The sequence below is a fragment of the Ascidiella aspersa genome, chromosome 5 (assembly GCF_963924565.1).
Source record: "Ascidiella aspersa chromosome 5, kaAscAspe10.2, whole genome shotgun sequence".
Taxonomy (NCBI): Eukaryota; Metazoa; Chordata; class Ascidiacea; order Phlebobranchia; family Ascidiidae; genus Ascidiella; species Ascidiella aspersa.
Genome location: NC_139451.1, coordinates 17,764,816 through 17,782,996, shown reverse-complemented (window position 1 = coordinate 17,782,996; position 18,181 = coordinate 17,764,816). Strand labels below are relative to the sequence as shown.

Here is an 18,181-nt window from a genome sequence, read left to right as displayed (position 1 = left end):
TAAGAAACACGATTTGTGGATGTTTTTTACTGAAACTTTACGTGACACCGTAGTAAAATTTCGCGTCAGAAGTTGTTAAATTGAACACTACAATTTTCGTCGTTTTCTGTATGTCAGAGAATTTAGTTAGAAAGTATCGGTATTATTGTGGTTTCATCTATCTAGACAATACTACAAGATTACCCTACATTAACAAAACGAGTTTTCAGTATATTTGAAAAAGAATAACACCAAACCTACGCTATTGTACCGTTATTAGACTGGCCTACTGTGGCTTTCGTGTTGCACGTTTTATGACACTTACAATACATAACACTCTTTCAGGCAACAGCAAAATACTCTAGCAAAGCTAGCAGTTCAGGTCAGACACAATAAACAGATCTTAAAAGATATACATATATATATTTTGCCAATCAAGGCATCGTCAATATATCTGAATAAAAAGAAACGCAACAGTATACGAATAAGTCAGAAACATTAAAAATTAAATAAAACAAAGTAAAATAACTAAAACATAAAAAACTATTAAATTGTAGTGACAGCCAATCGGCACAAAAACTGCAAGGCAAAAAGAAAAAAATGGAATAGAGACGTAAGGAAACGATAAGAACCAGACAAATACTACTTAATTTGGGGCAGTACCATTTTTTGAATATTCATTCTAGCTTTAATTTTGTTTAACCATCTATCCTCTCAAATGTCTAACATGTGGAACGGTGGCTAGGCAACAAACTGAACAATATAACATCTAGAAATTACCGGTCTACTATCAAGAACATCGGGGTGGGATATGGCGAGTGATGTTGCAATGCGGTTTTGTCACTTAGACCATCGTGTCGAAATGCGTTCCATAAAGAACGGTGGGTAGACCAACGGGTGGAAAACTTATTTGGTTTGCCCCACGTATTGTTCTACCCTTTCAGGCAATATACGTATTTTGCACCACATTGGGTATAAATGCGTACAGAAAGATACAAATGTGCAAACAGAACAAAATTGACATAGTATCTTTTCAAGATATTATATGAATCTTTTTTCCTATAAGGATTACGTGCATCACTATTACCTTGCTTTTAACTATTTCGGCAGCTTGTGCAGAGACGGTAACCTCGGCTAAAACGTCGTCTGCTTTCTTCGAAGCAATTACGAGTTCTTTCTCTTTTTCAACTAGTTGTTTGGAGAGTTCGTTAACCGATTGAGTAGCTTCAATTAACTTGTCTAAACCTGTTAGAATATTTCAAATTAGGAAAAAAACGTAAAGTTAAAAAAAAAATAGATTTTGTTGAACTATGTCTGTCAAAAATGGTTGGGAAAAGTTTAAAAGCGGCTCGTCTTCATTGCTATTTTGTTGGTATTCTTTTTACCTGTGTTCATTCGTTGAGCAAGGTTGCCGATAAACTCAAGTTTTTCCTTGTAGACAATTTTGTAGCCATCCAAGAACGACAAGTAAGATTTGGGAGTGACGTAGGTTTGACGCCGATAGCGCTCAAAATAGTCGATGCATGCTTCCGCCACAAGATCCTGTTTGTTTTAAATAAAATTAAAATATCACATTTTCTTGGTTGCTTTTTATTTGTAGTTTTCGTTTTAACCAAAATTTTGGAAAAAAATTAATAACAAAGTTATAGACTTAATAATTTTACTAGTGATACTGATTCAGTTGTTGACAAAAAAACGAGCTTACTATCGTCCCTGCTTATTCAAACATATGTATTTGGCAATATTAACCTGAAACATTCCCATAACTCCATAAAGGTTGATCTTAACTTCAGCGCTGCACTGAATTTCGAAATTAGAAATGAAATGTCGAGCCACTGCCACTAGGGCGTCGCGAGGCCATCGTGAAAACCAGTCAATCGTGCATCCAGAAATAAGACCGGGAAACTTCATCGAACGAGATCGGAACTTTTCACCGACCTATGTTGAATAATCATATAGTGCATTTCCCCTTGTAACTCACTTGCTACAACGCTAACCAAAGTAACGGTTTGGCAGCATGAGACGATTTACAAAAAAGTGTAGTATTGGTAAGACTACAAAACATTTCCTCTAATGAGAAATATCTACTCAAATAAAAGTTTTAACCAAAAAGTACTAAATGGGTCAAGAGTTCAAAACCTTTCTGTATTTTTGTAACATTTAAGAAGCAACTCTTTATAACATTTAGTTTAAAATACCGGTGAAAAACAGAGGACGACGTGCAGATTGCTTTTGACCCTCGTAAGAAAGTAGTCGTAAAGATTTTCGTTGGTGGGAGGCCGCTTCGGATATTCCTTCTTCATGACACCGATCAGTTCCTGCGTAATTTCATCTATTTCGTCTCGCGCGAACAGATTTGACACCTGTTTACAGTTCATAGCAGAAATAGTTGAACGTCAGCAATATTGTTTCCATGAATTGTTTTATTGAAGGCCGACAAAAAAGGTTAAGCATTAAGGCACTGGAATTTATCAGTTAATTTTAAGTAGTTATCCAAATAGGGTGTAAATCTTAAACATTCTGAACTAAGTTAGTTCTAACAACGGAGAACACTACGTTTACCTCCCCTGAAGCGAGCACGTTGTTAAGATACTCCAGGAAAGCCTCGTCCTTGATTTCATTGTCGGTGAATATAAAGGTGATGCCGTGACCTTCCTGGCCCGCAGTGCGGTATAAGATCTTTAGATCGTCCATCAAATTGTTAACGTTGTAGGACCTGAAGCCCGATTTGGTAGCCATTACTACAAATGCTATATACAATACATTGCAATCTTTCAACAGCCTATTACTTATAAAATATGCCTGCTCATATACTTATGGATTGTTCAGCTTAGTTTCATTATGGAACAATCTTATGGATTGTTCAGCTTAGTTTCATTTTTGACTCACAGTAAATTACCGTGTGTATTGCATGACTCAGATCGTCGAACGAGATTCAGCAGGCAAATGGGCAATGACCGTTTGTTTGACCAGCTTTTCACCTTAGTCTTTAGAGTGATGATCCCGGTTAGGACGAGATTTTAACAGGGTACATATTTCAATGCTTGCACTCTAATCCTGACATTGTCAACTGATTTCAGTAATAGCCTTTTGTTTTCTCATTTTTTTAACGGTCAATTTATAATTTGTGTAAATATGGTCACTGCACAATTTTTTGAATTTTGTACGATACAGATATGTAAAAAAAATACAAAAGGGAAAATTATGGACCTCAAATCAGTTTGCGAGTTTTACCTATTATTTATCACATTCCACATATAGTTACATATTTCGAGCTACCGAAAGCGAACCAAACCAAACAAATGACAAATACCTCGTCAGAGTTATCTGAAAAGTTTTGTATCCTGCGATGAAAGATGCGAGCCTTGTAAGCGATTGCTTGCCACTTCCACCAACTCCGACCAATAAGGCGTTGCCACGAGCAGTGTTGAGAATGCGAGAGATGCGAACTAGGTGAACCATGGCGTCCTATGACCATAGCGTAACATTATAGTCGTTTAGAAGAGTGGGCTCCAAAGTTTTTCGCATTTTATTTTTAGCAGGACACACTTTTAGACTCTTTCCGTTGGAAATTTTGTCGACGTTTGCTTTTAAACGAGTTGTAACTGAAGCATGTCTTACAGCAGTACTTAATTTTTTAGTTTTGTTCACCCCTAGCATATATCTCCAGATTTCATTCACCCTTGTCTCATGATATCATAAAACTATCTCTGCCATATAACAGCAGAAAATGACTTAGGTTCTTTCGATTTTTGTTAAGATCAACTCAAGCTAAGTTTAACCTTTGTAAATCTACCTTAAGGTTCAACACCCAGAATATCCGCCCTGCTCGCAAGCTATCATACATTTCTGACGGTTTACCTTCACCCCTTTTGGTTGGTTCACACCTGCAAACATTTTATTTACTCTGGGGTTTTTATTCTCTCCATTCACCTGATTAAGAAACACTGTCTTACAGAGCCAGGACAAAAATATAAGTGTGATATTTTAAAGAAAGCTATAGACAGCGTTGCTTTCACAAACTGGAAACAGTATTGGGAGTTGCCCAAGGTGAATAATTTATTCAATAAAATATTTAACAAACGTTTTTTTATCCTATTGATATTTCCGTACCAATCCTTAGTATACCGAGACAGTGCTAATTATTATTACTTGTTTATAAACTTTATAGTACCTTAAAAAATACAAGATCCATCGTTGCGCCTCTGATGGCCTCATTGTACAACGCTTGGTTGATAGTTAACCTTGATTTGAGTTGCTCCAATGATGAGATTGCCTCGTAAATCTTCGGAGCTTCAAACATCGCGTCGTCTTCTTCCTCGCCTATACGTTATACATTTAAGTCTATTATTTATGCTTGGGTCTGCACTTTAGACGATAAGGTAAACGAGATTTTTTTAACTGGCAAAACAGTAATAAACTCTAGATCGGTGGTTCTCAACCTTTTTTATTTAGTGTTTCATTTTCGTTGCACAAAAATTCTGTGGCCCAACAATTTTTTAGGAAAGAACAAACTATAAAAAAAGGTTTAAAACAAAAAAATAGCGGAGCATATATCAAAACAGATTATTATTTATTCAACCGTAGTGAGGTGCGTGTTTCTGAACAATAAATTTACGTTTTATCTACATTTCATCTCAATTTCTCCCCAAGCAACTATTCCTGTAAAATTAGGTATAGTGACAGAAATGAAACTAAATTCTGCAATAATCTAGCTGTTTAAATTGGTCTGCGGCCCACTTAAAAGGTTTCAATGGCCCACCAGTGAGCCATTGCCCACTGGTTGAGAGCCGCTGGTCTAGATAAAAGATAGCTAACTTGGTTAAGTTCGTCATTAATATATTTTTAAATAGGCCATTACAGCGTTGGTATTTTATATTCCTAATATATGCTCTCACCTGTAGCTTCAGGCGCGTCACGCAAAAAGTTTATGAAGTAAGGTTCTTCAGTCACGAATTCGCTTTCTTCCTTACCAAACTCTTCCAACACAACCTGAAAAAATCAATACACATAGGTTGAAGGGAAACATTAGGTTGACTAGTCTCTGAAAATAGGTAAACAGGTTATTAACATAATAGTTCACAAAAATCTAAGAGTGTAGGGAATGTCTGAAAATAAAATACTTTTTACTAAAGATATGTCATAATAACACTTTAAGGAATTTTAGCAATATAAAAAATTTAGACGCTGAGAGTCCCAACCTGTTTCATTGCTTTGTGGAACCAACTGTCGTCTTGTTTGTTGACAAACCTATCGGCGATAACCCTGGAACACTCGTGCTTCCAAAGCCACATCAAAACCTTCGCGTCTGGCACCACATCGCTTGTTATCTGAAGCATTCCCTAAATATCCAAGAGTATTCGTGTTGTGCAGTGTACAGTGGCATACCGATAACTAACTTGAAGAATATATTGCGTGATATTGCGTCTGGTTTGATTTGTACTTGATTAATTATGACAAATCATTTGACTGTTATGTTAAATATAGAACCAAACCACTTTAGGGCTAAAACAAAACTACTTGACTTGGACAGCTATATAATTGGAGCAAAGCACAAATACAAAAATCGTCTGTTGATGTCAGTTTTACCAGTAACTGATTTCGGTTGTACCTGCCAGATTCTGCTCAAGTCGCGCAAGTTGAAAATGTAGTGGAATTTGGCTGGAGTGGGAAGCAGTTTTGCCTTTACAGCTTGCCATAAGCGTCGGGTGGTTGCAACCAGTTTGGCAACCATCGCGCAAATGTCGGCACCAAATTCACGTTCCTAATAACAACACAAAATAGCAATGCGACACAAATTACTAAAAAATTACTCAAAGAAAAAAGCAAAACCACCGACACAGAAATATTTAATTACCGACAACAGAAATATTTAATCGATATATTCTTGATAAGTGCTAGCACTTCTAATTACGCGGTTATGGTTTTCGTATACCCTAATAAAAATGCAACATTTAACGGCCCCACGCCAAAAAGGCTGTTTGACGTCTAGAAGTAATTTAGGCTTGTTAAGTTGCATTCATTTATTTTAAACAATATTTTAAGTGATTTGGCGCGACCATACAAAAGGCTAACCAAAAGTGAATGTCAAAGTTTTCTGATTTATAGCAGCATTAATATTAGGTTTGATATACAAAAATAAGTAAAACGGTTCACATTATTAGATTATCATTTTTTGGGTATTTTGATGCGTAATTTAAGTTAATGTAACGAATTTTCAACCACCGAAAGACGTTGGCAAAAATAGAAAAAGAGCAGTCGATAATCACAGATATCAATTTATTGATTTCTTTACATTACTCAGCTACTATTTTTTTTCCGGAATAAACCTCGCAAAAATGTCCACAACCAATAGTTGAGAAGATTTTGTCAATAGAAGCGTTGGATGGCAAGCAGCTGTTAAAGATAGTAAACTGGCGCTTCAGGCGTTGTGGGATGTCGTTTCTTCCACCACCGGGTTGGATCATGGCGCAAACGAACTGGATGTCCACGATGAAAATGCAGTCGCCAGGTTTTTCTAGACTGAAGGAAAAAGGCTAAAGGTGCGTAACTAATGTACAGCGGTCGGCAAAAAGTGCCTGCCGTAACATTAGGAGCTTAAGCTCGATTATGTTGTAATAGAAAATTAAGATTGAACGATTCTTTGTAATTTACTCACATATCTATAAACAATATTTAGGCCAAATTAAAGCTACCAGATTTACCACATCGATTTCTAATATTTATTAAATGCGGTTTACCTGCAAGCTGATTGGTACCGCTAAGTGTGGTATTTTTCATTTTTAACATTGTATGTTTGCAGATAAATAAAAGATCCATAAATCATAGAATATTACAATCTTTAGATAAAGGCTTGTTACAAAATCGAATTGCCTTATATACAACTTACTTATAAAAGCCTTTGCTTTCCATGAGTTGGCGTACGATCTCATTCGTGATCTGATCGCCCCATTCGTTAATCACCGGCATGTTGACGTCATCAATGAAAACCGTCATCTTTTTTCCTGCCGGCGGGCCGTAAGTAGTGCCTACTCGCTTGTCAACGTAGCTCTCAACTGTTCGCTTCAATGTTAAAGGGTGTTAACTGTTAGACTGTAGATTTTCTTTAGGAATTACAAAATATATCAAAATACGAAATAAAAAGGATATTGAATCATTTAAAAACGACATGCGCCTCAAACGAGAACACACAATAAGACCAACAAAACAACAATATTTACAGCGGAACAATCTATAATAACATAATATTAGGACCAACGACATATTAAAACAAGATGCGCAACATATCTACGAAGGAATAAAACCCAAACCAGTCGGAATAAGCCTTAACCTCATCGCATCAAAAGTCATAAATTTATCAAAATATTTCCTAAATCGCCTATAGATAACTCTGTATAGGGTTGGATAATGTATGGCTTTAAAAGTTGTCTTAAACTGGTGTTTTGTTCTAAGTTAGTGAAGTAAAGGTTAGATCTCATTGGAACAATTTAGGTCTTACTCGGACAGGTTTAGGTCTAATTCCGACGTAGGCTTTATTCCGTCGTTTATTCGTATTAATCTGACTGCAGTGTTAAATTCAAAAGTTAACACTTATTCCGATTATGATACTTACTACTAGAATCCACCCCAAACACTCAATAAGTGAAACTTAACCTGTGGCTCTCAATGAGTACCTGAAACATTAGCGGCGTGGTAGCCGATGAGAAATTCACAGCCTTGGTAGCGTGAGACTCCGGGTTGTACCTCGTGTTCATGTATCCCTTCACAATCACCGTTTTGGCTGTTCCCTGTTCGCCAATCAGCAGTACCGCTTTTTCCTGCAATGCCAGTGATAAAGGCATGTATATAATTGTTTGGGAGTATACAAGCAGGCGATTTACCAAATTAAGAGTATGTTACCGATAAGCTAAACTACAAACAGTAACAGGGCTTCGTTACTTTTTAGGATAAACACATAAATAAAAGTGTAAAAATATAATGTAGAATAAAACCTATTTTGAAAAACCAATTTTTGTGTAATTAAAAACATTTGAAATTGGCGTAAAACTTTTCCAGAAAGCGCACTATTTTCCAGTATATTGATATTGAACACACCTGTTTCATGACAGCATGCATAAGGAAGTCCATTCGAACGTTGTCAACGTTTGGCACCAGAATCGACATATACTCCGGGGTTGAATCGGAAGGGTAATCATATGTGGGGACGCGTACCGACCAATGCTCCCACTGACCTGATTCGCCCACCATGTACTCAAATATAGTATGGCCGCTGTCTGTAGAGCAGGTAACAATGGTAAAAAGATTACTCCTGGACCCCTGGTACAAATAAGAATTTCAGTTGCTCGTACGTGAGCATTTACATAAGCAGGGGCGGCATTATGAACAGTTCCTCGCTTGCTAAGTTAACGAGCTCGTTTTAGCGAGGGATGAGCGAAGCGAGAATCTCCCAAATACATTTGGTATTACGAACGGTCCTCGCCAACACCTCGCTATAACGAGACGCACGCGCGATAGAATGCGTCAAATCACAAGAAAAAGGACGACTGACTCAGCAAAATTGCCGCAGAAACGTAGTTTGGCGCTTTGTTTTGGAAATCGTAAGCTGCTTTTGAATGTTAAATTTGTTATGAAACAATTTTCAAGGTGAACCGCATGAATTTAATTCCTAATTAGTCCTGTAGACTATAGAAAAGGGTTTTGGGAAGCAACGTTTTGGCGCTGGTGTATAAAGATGGGTGATGAACCTAAGTTTTTACGAGGAATGCTCTTGGCACCGTACGCACCCCAAACTCAGCCTCCATGGTGTGTAGGTAGGAGATCGCCTAAATCCAAATTTCACGCCATTTTGGTGATAAATTTACAAATTAATTATGAATCTCTTTGTTATGACATCCATTATACGTTTATTGATAACAAAACATATTTTAATAACAGCAGTTAGGTTTTCAGAACACAAATTTTTCTTTACCGAGTGGTCTGAGCCGCTCGTTAGTTAGCGAGGAGTTTAGCGAGATTTTTTTAACGAGAAGTGCGTTCGTAATACCAAAAGTCGACTTAACGAGCTCGCTCAACTTAGCGAGGTGTGTTCATAATGCCGCCCCTGGTCATTGAGAGATCTGTATTGTTACCAATCAGCTAACGCCGTTTGGGTGTAATAAAAATATAACCCTCCAATTAGGATCTCAAAAAACACCGATTGCAACCACTAAAAAACAAATTTATAATCAATCGACAAAATATATTACAAAATACACAAATATACTTCCTCTAGCGTCACATCTAAAAAATATACTTTATGTAACAACATTATTGATTGTGAAGTTCCACTTTAGGAGTAAAGTTTGCTTAACCAAAAACCTCCAAAAATTTTAAACAACCATTTGTACATGTTACTTTTTGAGTCCTATAGAAAAAATGGGTACTTACCAGGTGGTATTGATGGAAGTTTAAGACCGCTGTTATCCTTTTGGTACTTATATATGAACTGTTCCATCTTTTCGCGATCAGGCAGCTCTAACAAAGCACCGAGAGACCACATCAAGCAAAAAATAAACAACCTGAAAAGGGTAAACAAATATGCAGCGAAATAAGTAACTATTTCGTTTTACCTAGATAAGACAAATATGTTTTTTTTGTGAAGCCTTTTGAAAGTAAAACAGTTATATTTTAAGGAGATTATTTTTAAGCGTTTTACCATTTTATCGCACCGATCTGGTAAAAAGTTTTATAACCTGTCCTATAGGTAGGTATAGCATTTAAGTTCTAATATTTAGTGGTAACTTGTGAAAAAATTTCGACTTATTTCGGTAAACGCATGCGTAACACCAGCAACAGTTATAATAGAGAGTGTTTTTCTAATAAAATAGATTTACTAAAATATAGCTCGGCGGTACTTACCTTTCAAGGTGCTGCTTGTCGATGGCTTTGTTGTCGTCCGATGTGGGCAGCAGACCTTGCAGAAGCGTGAGAAGTTGTTGGACGTACATGCATTCAAGAACGCTCATTTTAGCTACGAGGGAGGTTTCCACGAAGCGAAAGAGTGCTGAATATATTCATTGTTAGTATTTGTAGGTTTGACTATTTAGACGTTTCCTACGCGCGTGTCCGCGAATGAAGCAATGGTTTAATATCATTTTATAGGCGGTTTGAAATATATTTCAAATCAACGTTTTAAGAAATGTAAATCGCAGCATTTAAATTAATGATAATTCAACGAAGTTTCCAATGAAAACACTACTTTAGAAAAAATGTATTCTACTGATTTTTTTCTCTAACGCACAGGCGAAAACAAACGAATAAACAAACAGTAAGTAGACAGACTTGTTCAAAATTGTGAAATTCCAAACGAAGAACTGATTCTGTATTTTAGTCGAATTCAAAGTTTAGTTTTGCATAGAAAAGTTATTGAAGAAATAAAAAGCTCATTCGATATTGAAATTTATCTTGTGATCTCCCCTCGTTACCCAATACCAGGTGGTACATATCCGATATTATAGTGGTATCGCTGCCGATCCGATATTACATTGATGTAGGAACTTCAGCCATGATTTGCGACCTAACGCAGCATTTTCAACTAAAAGAGTAAAACACATCGAAAACCAAGCCTTAACAATTAGAGGCAAATAAATTTATTACCGGTAGCACTAATTTTGGCTACCGTTTTTTGGCAAAGTAAAGTTTTTTTTAAATGTTTAAAATTTTAACATAATTAAGACATCATTTGGTTTGGGATACAACCGCGGAACTTTTTAGTTTTAACATCGGATATGGGTTTAAATAAAATTCCAAGTATCGACCCGTATGGGTATGTATGTGTGTTAAGTTTTGCATATTGTTGTTATCATACAAAAAACATTAGAAGTTGTAAATTTTGAAGTTTAATTACCACAAAATATTCCTTCAAACGCCGGCATCAAAACTTCCAACATGACGTTGGGTCGTCCTTTCAGCCAGGCGACCAGAATTGGATTCCAATTAAGAATTGAAGAACTCATGTAAACCATACCTAAATATATTTCTATGCATTTTAACATTTTTTTGTAAACAATTAAACACTTGACTATAAACTAAAATCAATTTAACACATAATATTATGTTTTAACCGTTTCTAAACTGCATTAGGTAATTAAAACCCTGAAATCATGAGGTAACATCGGGCAAAATTAATCTGTAAATACACAGGTTTAAGCAAATTTTCAAATGAAAAGTTCAGTTCATATTTACAAAATGGCAGACATCGGAAGAAACACGCAACATGGCATTTACTGAATTAGGTTGACAAAATGATAATCGGTATGTTTCAGAGTAAAGAAAGCGGCCGGTATTTCGTTCATATTTAAAAAATGAAATACATTTGACCGAAGCGCAAAAAATATGTAAATATTATGCTAAGTTTGTGAACGCATGGAAAATACAAGAAAGACTAAAGAGATTAGCTCGAAGCGCGAAAACAATTTTCTTTTTAGTATTTAAAACAGATAAAATAGAGTTTGGAGTCATTGGGTATATCTGCCCCAATGAAGAGTGTCTATAAAATAAAACCAAGCATGTAGAAACTCGCCCTTGTTTTCGCTTAGCTTTTGTGTTTTAAGAAAATAAGCCGCGAGTTGGATTTTGCCCGCGGGACGTTTGTTGCCCAGATCTGCAATACACCATAATAAAGACAGTTCGTATACTATATAAAGTTCCTAAATTTTACAATCCTGAATCACCAGCCGGTCATTCTGCCTATGTTTTCCCCCCAAAAGGTGTTTCTCACCGTTTCTGGATACTGTCGCTGGCGACGCGTTGTCGATGTTGTGCGGTTCGAATATAATCTTGCAGCTTGGTGCCATCGGGATTCGATCCCCGTTTGCAAGCGTCAGGGTCTTGTTATCGTCAAGTACCGAATTAAGGTTCTCAATCCAAATGGCGTCCACCGGACCGTCCAACACAAGCCAAATGCTCTCGCCCTACAAAACGTCGGAACATTGTAGACCAATAGGGTGTAAAGCGCTAATTCCACTTTATAGGACCATGTAAATATCCCCTCGCAGAATTTTTGACACTTCAATATTTGCAAAAATAGAGAAGTTTTATTTTTATCTGGTAAACAGTATTTTGATTTTAATGTATCTTGACGTTTAAAACTCTGACCATTATCACCTTAATTGAACAAAAATGCTGACAACCAGCCCGAAAAATCCATTTCAATAAAATATAACGTTGCATAACAGCAAACTTAATTGTATAAAAATACCGTGATTTTTTAAAAAGCAGTTGCAATATTTTTAGCGCCATGTATGGCCTTTAAAAACGGCGGGATTTCATTAATAAAAATGCCCTGTTTTCACCGGACTTTTAAGTCCAACATGTGTTGCTCATCCAGCAGTTTTATACATATATATGAGGGTTGTTCAAAAAAACAGGGGACTCCCTGGAATTGTTAGGTTGCTTCTAAAAAACCCACAAACCAAAGTTAAGCACTTTTGGTTCAGTATTAACCGTGCTACGTCAATTTGAAAATTCAGATTTCGGCTAGAATTTTGGAAAAAAATAATTTATCCTCCCCCAGAAATATTTTCTACTTTTTTGCATTGCTTTGCAATTGAATAGCTAGGAATAAACATATTTTACAGTTTAAAAGTAAGTAGTCATTGTATAAATGTTTCATTTTAACAACATTTGTTAGACTGTTTTATACGAAAAATGGCTTAAAAATTTAAAATAAAGTAGATGCAGCATCTGAATTTTCAATTTGACGTAGCACGGTCAATACTGAACCAAAAGTGCTCAGATTTGTTTTGTGGGGTTTTTACACGCAGCCTAACAATTCCAGGGGGTCCCTACTCAAATTTGACAAAAAAGTGTTTTTTTATATATATATATAATATATAACATATATAATTATATATATATATAACTGCCGGATGAGAAACACGCAGTTATACATTGATGTCTGGCAGCAATAGCTTATTTCATAAATCTTGTTGTTTCACTTTCATTACTATATTAATTTTGAAAATTAGCCTGGGTAACATTCACGTGTTGGCTAAACAATTACATTTCAAAGCTTAAGCCAAACATACCTTCTTGGCCTTATGAGTACGACGCCACAAAGTTGAGAATATTCCATCCGTCCAATCGTTGGTCGCCACGTCAAGCGATCCGAACATCTGCGAAGCCGTAATCGCTTTCGGATTCATTCGCAATTCGCGGTGTGGGCTGCAATTTGAAATAAAATCGAACCATTTATTATGATCCAACACTAAAGCAAAAATACCACCAATCAACCAAATAGAAATTTGTCCCACAACCTAAATCGTCAACATTAACACCAAAATCCAATGTTAAAGAGCAAAATAAAGTATATACAAACATGGAGAACAACACGGAAAACAGGATACGCCGACGGCAATAAAATCCGCCACCAAAATGGGTCGTACATCAGGTATCACAACTGACTTGCAATTCGACGTAAATTAGGAACAAAAAAAACTTTAAAAAAATGAGTAACGTTAAAAAGAATGAATTCGAACAAAGATTTAACCTAAAAATTGTTAACTTGAAAACATTTTACTTTTGATTTGTGTCTTTGGCTATATACATGAAAATAAGTTCAATCAAACCGCGTTAATTATTTAAATATCTAAACAAATTATTTAACATCGGCAAAATTTAAAAATATAAACTACCATCGCTATAAACTTGCTGTATTGTTGGTGACTACTTACTTTCCGCACTCCGTCATAGCCTTCATAAGAACGTGAATGCATCGAGTTTTTCCAGCTCCGCTTGGCCCCAACGTCATCATACCGTGACGTACACGTTGTGTCTCGTAGAGCTGGATTAGCTTAAGCACCCAGGGTGGGTGAAACACCAATCCTAGTTCCGTTGTCTGCGGTTACAAGCAAAACTGGTTTACGCGACTAATTCAGTTGCGACAATTTCAGTTTCATATCAAATTAGTTTTTTTTTCAGGGGTTACGTACGTGATAAAAAATACAAATTTAAAATAGTTATATTATTCCTCTAAAAACTTGAAATGAATGAGTTGTGTAGCGCGCTAAGACCTTATTGCATTTATAGAATTTAAAAACCAACAGAAGGACTACATTATCATGGCGGATCCGGATTTGAGGTTGGGGTCATGTCTATTTTTATTTTCCATTTCTTAGCCTTCTTTTTTGAAAACAATCTTTCCGGCATAAATTCGCCGTGTTCACCATGGCACTATATAATTAAAGTTATGCAAACATTTATTTTTCGCTACGCGCGAATGATATACGTTTATAAAATATAAACTAAATACCAAGTGGACAATTGCCGAGTATACCTATGCAGAATACATATTCTCTAAGTTTAGAATAGAGACAAGACAGTTTCTAGCACCGTAAAGACTCTGAATGTCTGGAAACAAATATTTACCAAAACACTTGATCATCTAGTTAGGACAATTTAGTTTCAATAGGTCACTTCTGCCGTAAATTACTTTTAAAAGGTATAAGCACTACATGTTTAGTGCAGTTTACGCGAACTTTCTTTGTATTTGTTAACTTTTTATAAAAAATGTTTTGTACACCTAGATGGTATATTTCATACCTATGTTTTTTTCATCGTTTCTAAAAAATTTTGTTCAAATTAGATTATATGCTTATTTTTAGTTTAGCAAGAGATGTCCTGTGTCTAACCGTTTAGTTTTTCCTCTTTACCTGATGCTCAATGGCGGCCTCTATCTGGGGGTATCCGGCTTTTTCAAGCTGAATCCCGGGAAAGAGATCATTGATGAGTGAGAGGAAAAGGGGTTCATCTTCGTCCACCAACTTGGAGAGGTTCATGTCTCGGAGGATGCGCATCACGATCTTCATCTCCGAATCGCCCGGACTCGACCTCTTTGCCGCACCCAGTGTCCGCAACACAGACAGAATGTTGCGCAATCCGAAATCGTAGTGAACCTGCGATAATATTAATAGAATGGAATATTTTTAATAATCCAGTTGTATTGAAATGGTACTGTAGCTCTGCTGAAAATCGTGATGGTTGTAGGTTGTGGACAACAAGCATTATTTCTTTGGCTTTTCAATATAACTTAATTCGACTGCATCATATTTGAACATGACAAAAACATACGAAGAAATAAAAAAATATTGCTGTTGTTGTTGTTGCAGAACCTACACAACTCTCCTGGTTATCTCACTGTGGACAAATGTGTTTTAAGTATATTTACAATCTTTTACACTAAAATAGCCGATTGCTTTTTGTGTCCTACTCGAAATGGAACACCGATTAAAGTTATTAGGCAAACTTCCACTGTTTGTTTAAGCAGAAATGTTAAATTATGTATATTACAATTATTAAAATATTGATAGGTATGGTAATTTACATTTATCAAGATGTTTTACCTGCAGATGCACTTATAATGCAAAAAAAAATTAATTTTTCCCCATATAGGCATGCACAAATAGGCGATCAAATATTGCAACAAGTGGCACAGATTTTTCATAGACTTTGCAAGATGGCTTTTATTGTTTTTAGCATCTACTCTCCACGCTCCCCACGTTACAAGTTACAAATTACCATTGATCGCACCTTTCTCTAATTAGTTTTCAAATTGCTTCAAAATTTACGGACAGATAATCAAGCGGTATTTGTCACGGTAAGCAAATAAAGCCTTTGCCTTTTGGGTAAAAAGTGGTACAGACCTGTTTCGTAAGCTGTTCCTCGCAGAGCTTATAGAGCGTATAGAACTTTCTGGAAAGCTGGACGTTGTCGACAAAGCCGCACGCGGCCAGCTTGACTCGCATGATGATCTGACGATCCGGAACCATCATGGCGACCAAGCGAAAGTTAATTTTCAAATTTTCAGGGAGTTCCTGACGACCAGCATAGCCAGGATTCTGTACACAAAGTGAAAATTTATAAAATATATATGACTTAGAACAGGGGTCGGCAACTCCTGGCACGCGTTCCAAAAGTGGCACGCGAGATGATTTTTCAGGGCACGCCAAATGATTTAACGCGCATGTTATATCACCTAAATAACTACCACACCAATAACTCTACTATTACATCAGTAGCGCTCAACAAATGGTTGCACACATTTGTAGTTTAATCTGCAGTGTTCGTGTCACAAATTAGTGTCTTACCTGTTGTATTTACAATTATTTTTCTAACCGTTTGTATTACGTTACAATGCCCTAAAATTGGCGTAATGGTTACTGCGTTAAAGCAGAGCAGTCTACATTAAAAGTAAGTGCGTGTGTTTTTGTGCGACTGCGAAACCAAGCTAAAAGCGAAACTGATTGTTAACACTTATATAGTCATCGGTTGAAAAGCTTCGAAATATATTTCAAATTAACTGGCAAAGTATTGTGTTCGTGACAGTTCGTTTTTTTCAGCAGGTTTGGAGTATCTTTACAGAATTTATTAGATTTAACGGCATCTTCCAAAATACGTAAATGAGATGTCAGATCACAGCAGGGCTGCGGAGTTGGACTCGAGTAAGACTAGGTAAAATGACCCGCGTCCGAGGTGTGCGCATGTGCAGTGTAAAATTTTGAACTGATAACTGTAAATTGTTAAGGTGGAATAATATATCATGGCATATATTCTATGAGCCCTATGAGTGGATTGCTGATATCCATCTTATTTCAGTTACGTAATTCGGTGCAATACAGGCTGTAGAGTCTGAGCCGTACTCGCGATAAAATTGCACATTTGGCGGGAGTCCGACTCGAACTTTTTTAACCGACTCCGCAGCCCTGGTTGCCAGTGCAAAACCAAACATAGAAAAATGTTTGGCACGCGAGTTGTTGATATTTTGAAATGATTTATAAGCTGGCACATTGCGTACGAAAGGTTGCCGACCCCTGAATTAGAACAACATCGATGTCGAACTAAAACACAGTTCGGAGTAATACTAAACCAATTGTTGTTATAACTTCGGAATAAAACCTAAAACCCGTCGGAATAAGACTCAAATAGACAGAATAAGACCAATATACAACTTTTTATCTAAACCCACTCCTAACTTTATCACTAACTTCCCTAACCCTTAAAAGGGGCAAACAATCCTGCGCCTAAACAGCGACGCCGTACAAACTCGCCGAAACGACAACAGAACGGCCGACGTCAGACAGGTGTCCCTCAATTGTCCCATACCCCCTCTCTACAACTTTAAGCGTTATTTTGTCAATCCTTATTCCGAATAATTTAGGACTTATTTCGACATGTTTAGGTCTTATTCAGACGATTTTATATCATATTCTGCCCTTAATACTATTATATGGATTGAAATTCTGACTTAGACATCGTTGCTCTGTAGGCCTTATTGTGTTTTACCTTTGAAAGTAATACGGAATCAATCAGCTAAGCACACCAGGCAACCTTCTATGGCGGACCGGTTAATAAGCGCTGGTTTAGACAATCATTCATCTTACGATTTACAATGCATTGGAAAACGCATAGCATTTTTATATTACTTAAGAGTATTTATTGTAACATTCGAGTTTGACATATAAAGTAGTTAAACGTCGTCGGGTCAAAACTTTTTAAATAATGTTGTAAAATACGGTTGAAACAACGGATTAGCGTTTCTTGCTCATTATATTGAGGATCTTTATTTTGGTCGATAAGTTTATATTGATGAACGCAAACATAGGGAACAACTGTTAAATACCATGGTGAGGAACAATCCAAACTCCGGATTCAGCGACACGTTGTCGCCATCGGTAAAAATGAATGCCTTCTTCCTGTCTTTCTTCGCAGCAAGAACGATTGCGATTTGTTGCGCCGCCACAGATAACACGGGGAGCTCGATTCGGTTGAACTCATCAAAACAACCCCAAGATCCAGATTGGGCTAAGCCTGGAAGAGCAAAGTAGGAAACGCTTTATAACCAAAAAAGGGGGATCAGTAAAAACGGATATTAAACATGGCCACTTACCCTTGTATATCCTGCCTAGTCCTCTGTAGTCCATCTGATCGGAGCAGTTAAATACAACCACATACTTGCCGAGACACTTTCCCATGTCCTTGGTTGTCTCCGTCTTTCCCGTGCCGGCAGGTCCGGCCGGGGAAGCCCCCAAACTCATACCCAGCGCTTGAGCGAGAGTGATGTAACATCTTAGAGTGCAGAAAAAATATTACAGGCGAAAATATCACCACTTGTTCATTACAATATTTGCTTGTACTAAAACGATGTGGCAAGCATTGGCGTATGGTT

General features: G+C 36.8%; 1 protein-coding gene across 1 annotated transcript in view; it reads right to left on the bottom strand.

Moving 5' to 3' along the window:
* Positions 1–18,181, bottom strand: part of LOC146145146 (dynein axonemal heavy chain 8-like) — a 68,345-nt gene that overhangs the window by 23,694 nt on the left and 26,470 nt on the right. The window contains exons 39-62 of the mRNA XM_083390492.1: positions 17,903–18,081; positions 17,636–17,823; positions 15,660–15,854; positions 14,670–14,912; positions 13,692–13,855; positions 13,047–13,182; positions 11,738–11,930; positions 10,865–10,984; positions 9,877–10,021; positions 9,406–9,536; positions 8,074–8,252; positions 7,653–7,796; positions 6,869–7,041; positions 6,309–6,501; positions 5,591–5,743; positions 5,181–5,321; positions 4,878–4,971; positions 4,154–4,302; positions 3,293–3,447; positions 2,542–2,695; positions 2,178–2,342; positions 1,729–1,917; positions 1,365–1,521; positions 1,067–1,224 (exon numbers count right to left, since the gene is read on the bottom strand). Coding sequence (XP_083246618.1) covers positions 1,067–1,224; positions 1,365–1,521; positions 1,729–1,917; positions 2,178–2,342; positions 2,542–2,695; positions 3,293–3,447; positions 4,154–4,302; positions 4,878–4,971; positions 5,181–5,321; positions 5,591–5,743; positions 6,309–6,501; positions 6,869–7,041; positions 7,653–7,796; positions 8,074–8,252; positions 9,406–9,536; positions 9,877–10,021; positions 10,865–10,984; positions 11,738–11,930; positions 13,047–13,182; positions 13,692–13,855; positions 14,670–14,912; positions 15,660–15,854; positions 17,636–17,823; positions 17,903–18,081 — 3,898 coding nt within the window. The remainder of the gene's footprint in view (positions 1–1,066; positions 1,225–1,364; positions 1,522–1,728; positions 1,918–2,177; positions 2,343–2,541; positions 2,696–3,292; positions 3,448–4,153; positions 4,303–4,877; positions 4,972–5,180; positions 5,322–5,590; positions 5,744–6,308; positions 6,502–6,868; positions 7,042–7,652; positions 7,797–8,073; positions 8,253–9,405; positions 9,537–9,876; positions 10,022–10,864; positions 10,985–11,737; positions 11,931–13,046; positions 13,183–13,691; positions 13,856–14,669; positions 14,913–15,659; positions 15,855–17,635; positions 17,824–17,902; positions 18,082–18,181) is intronic.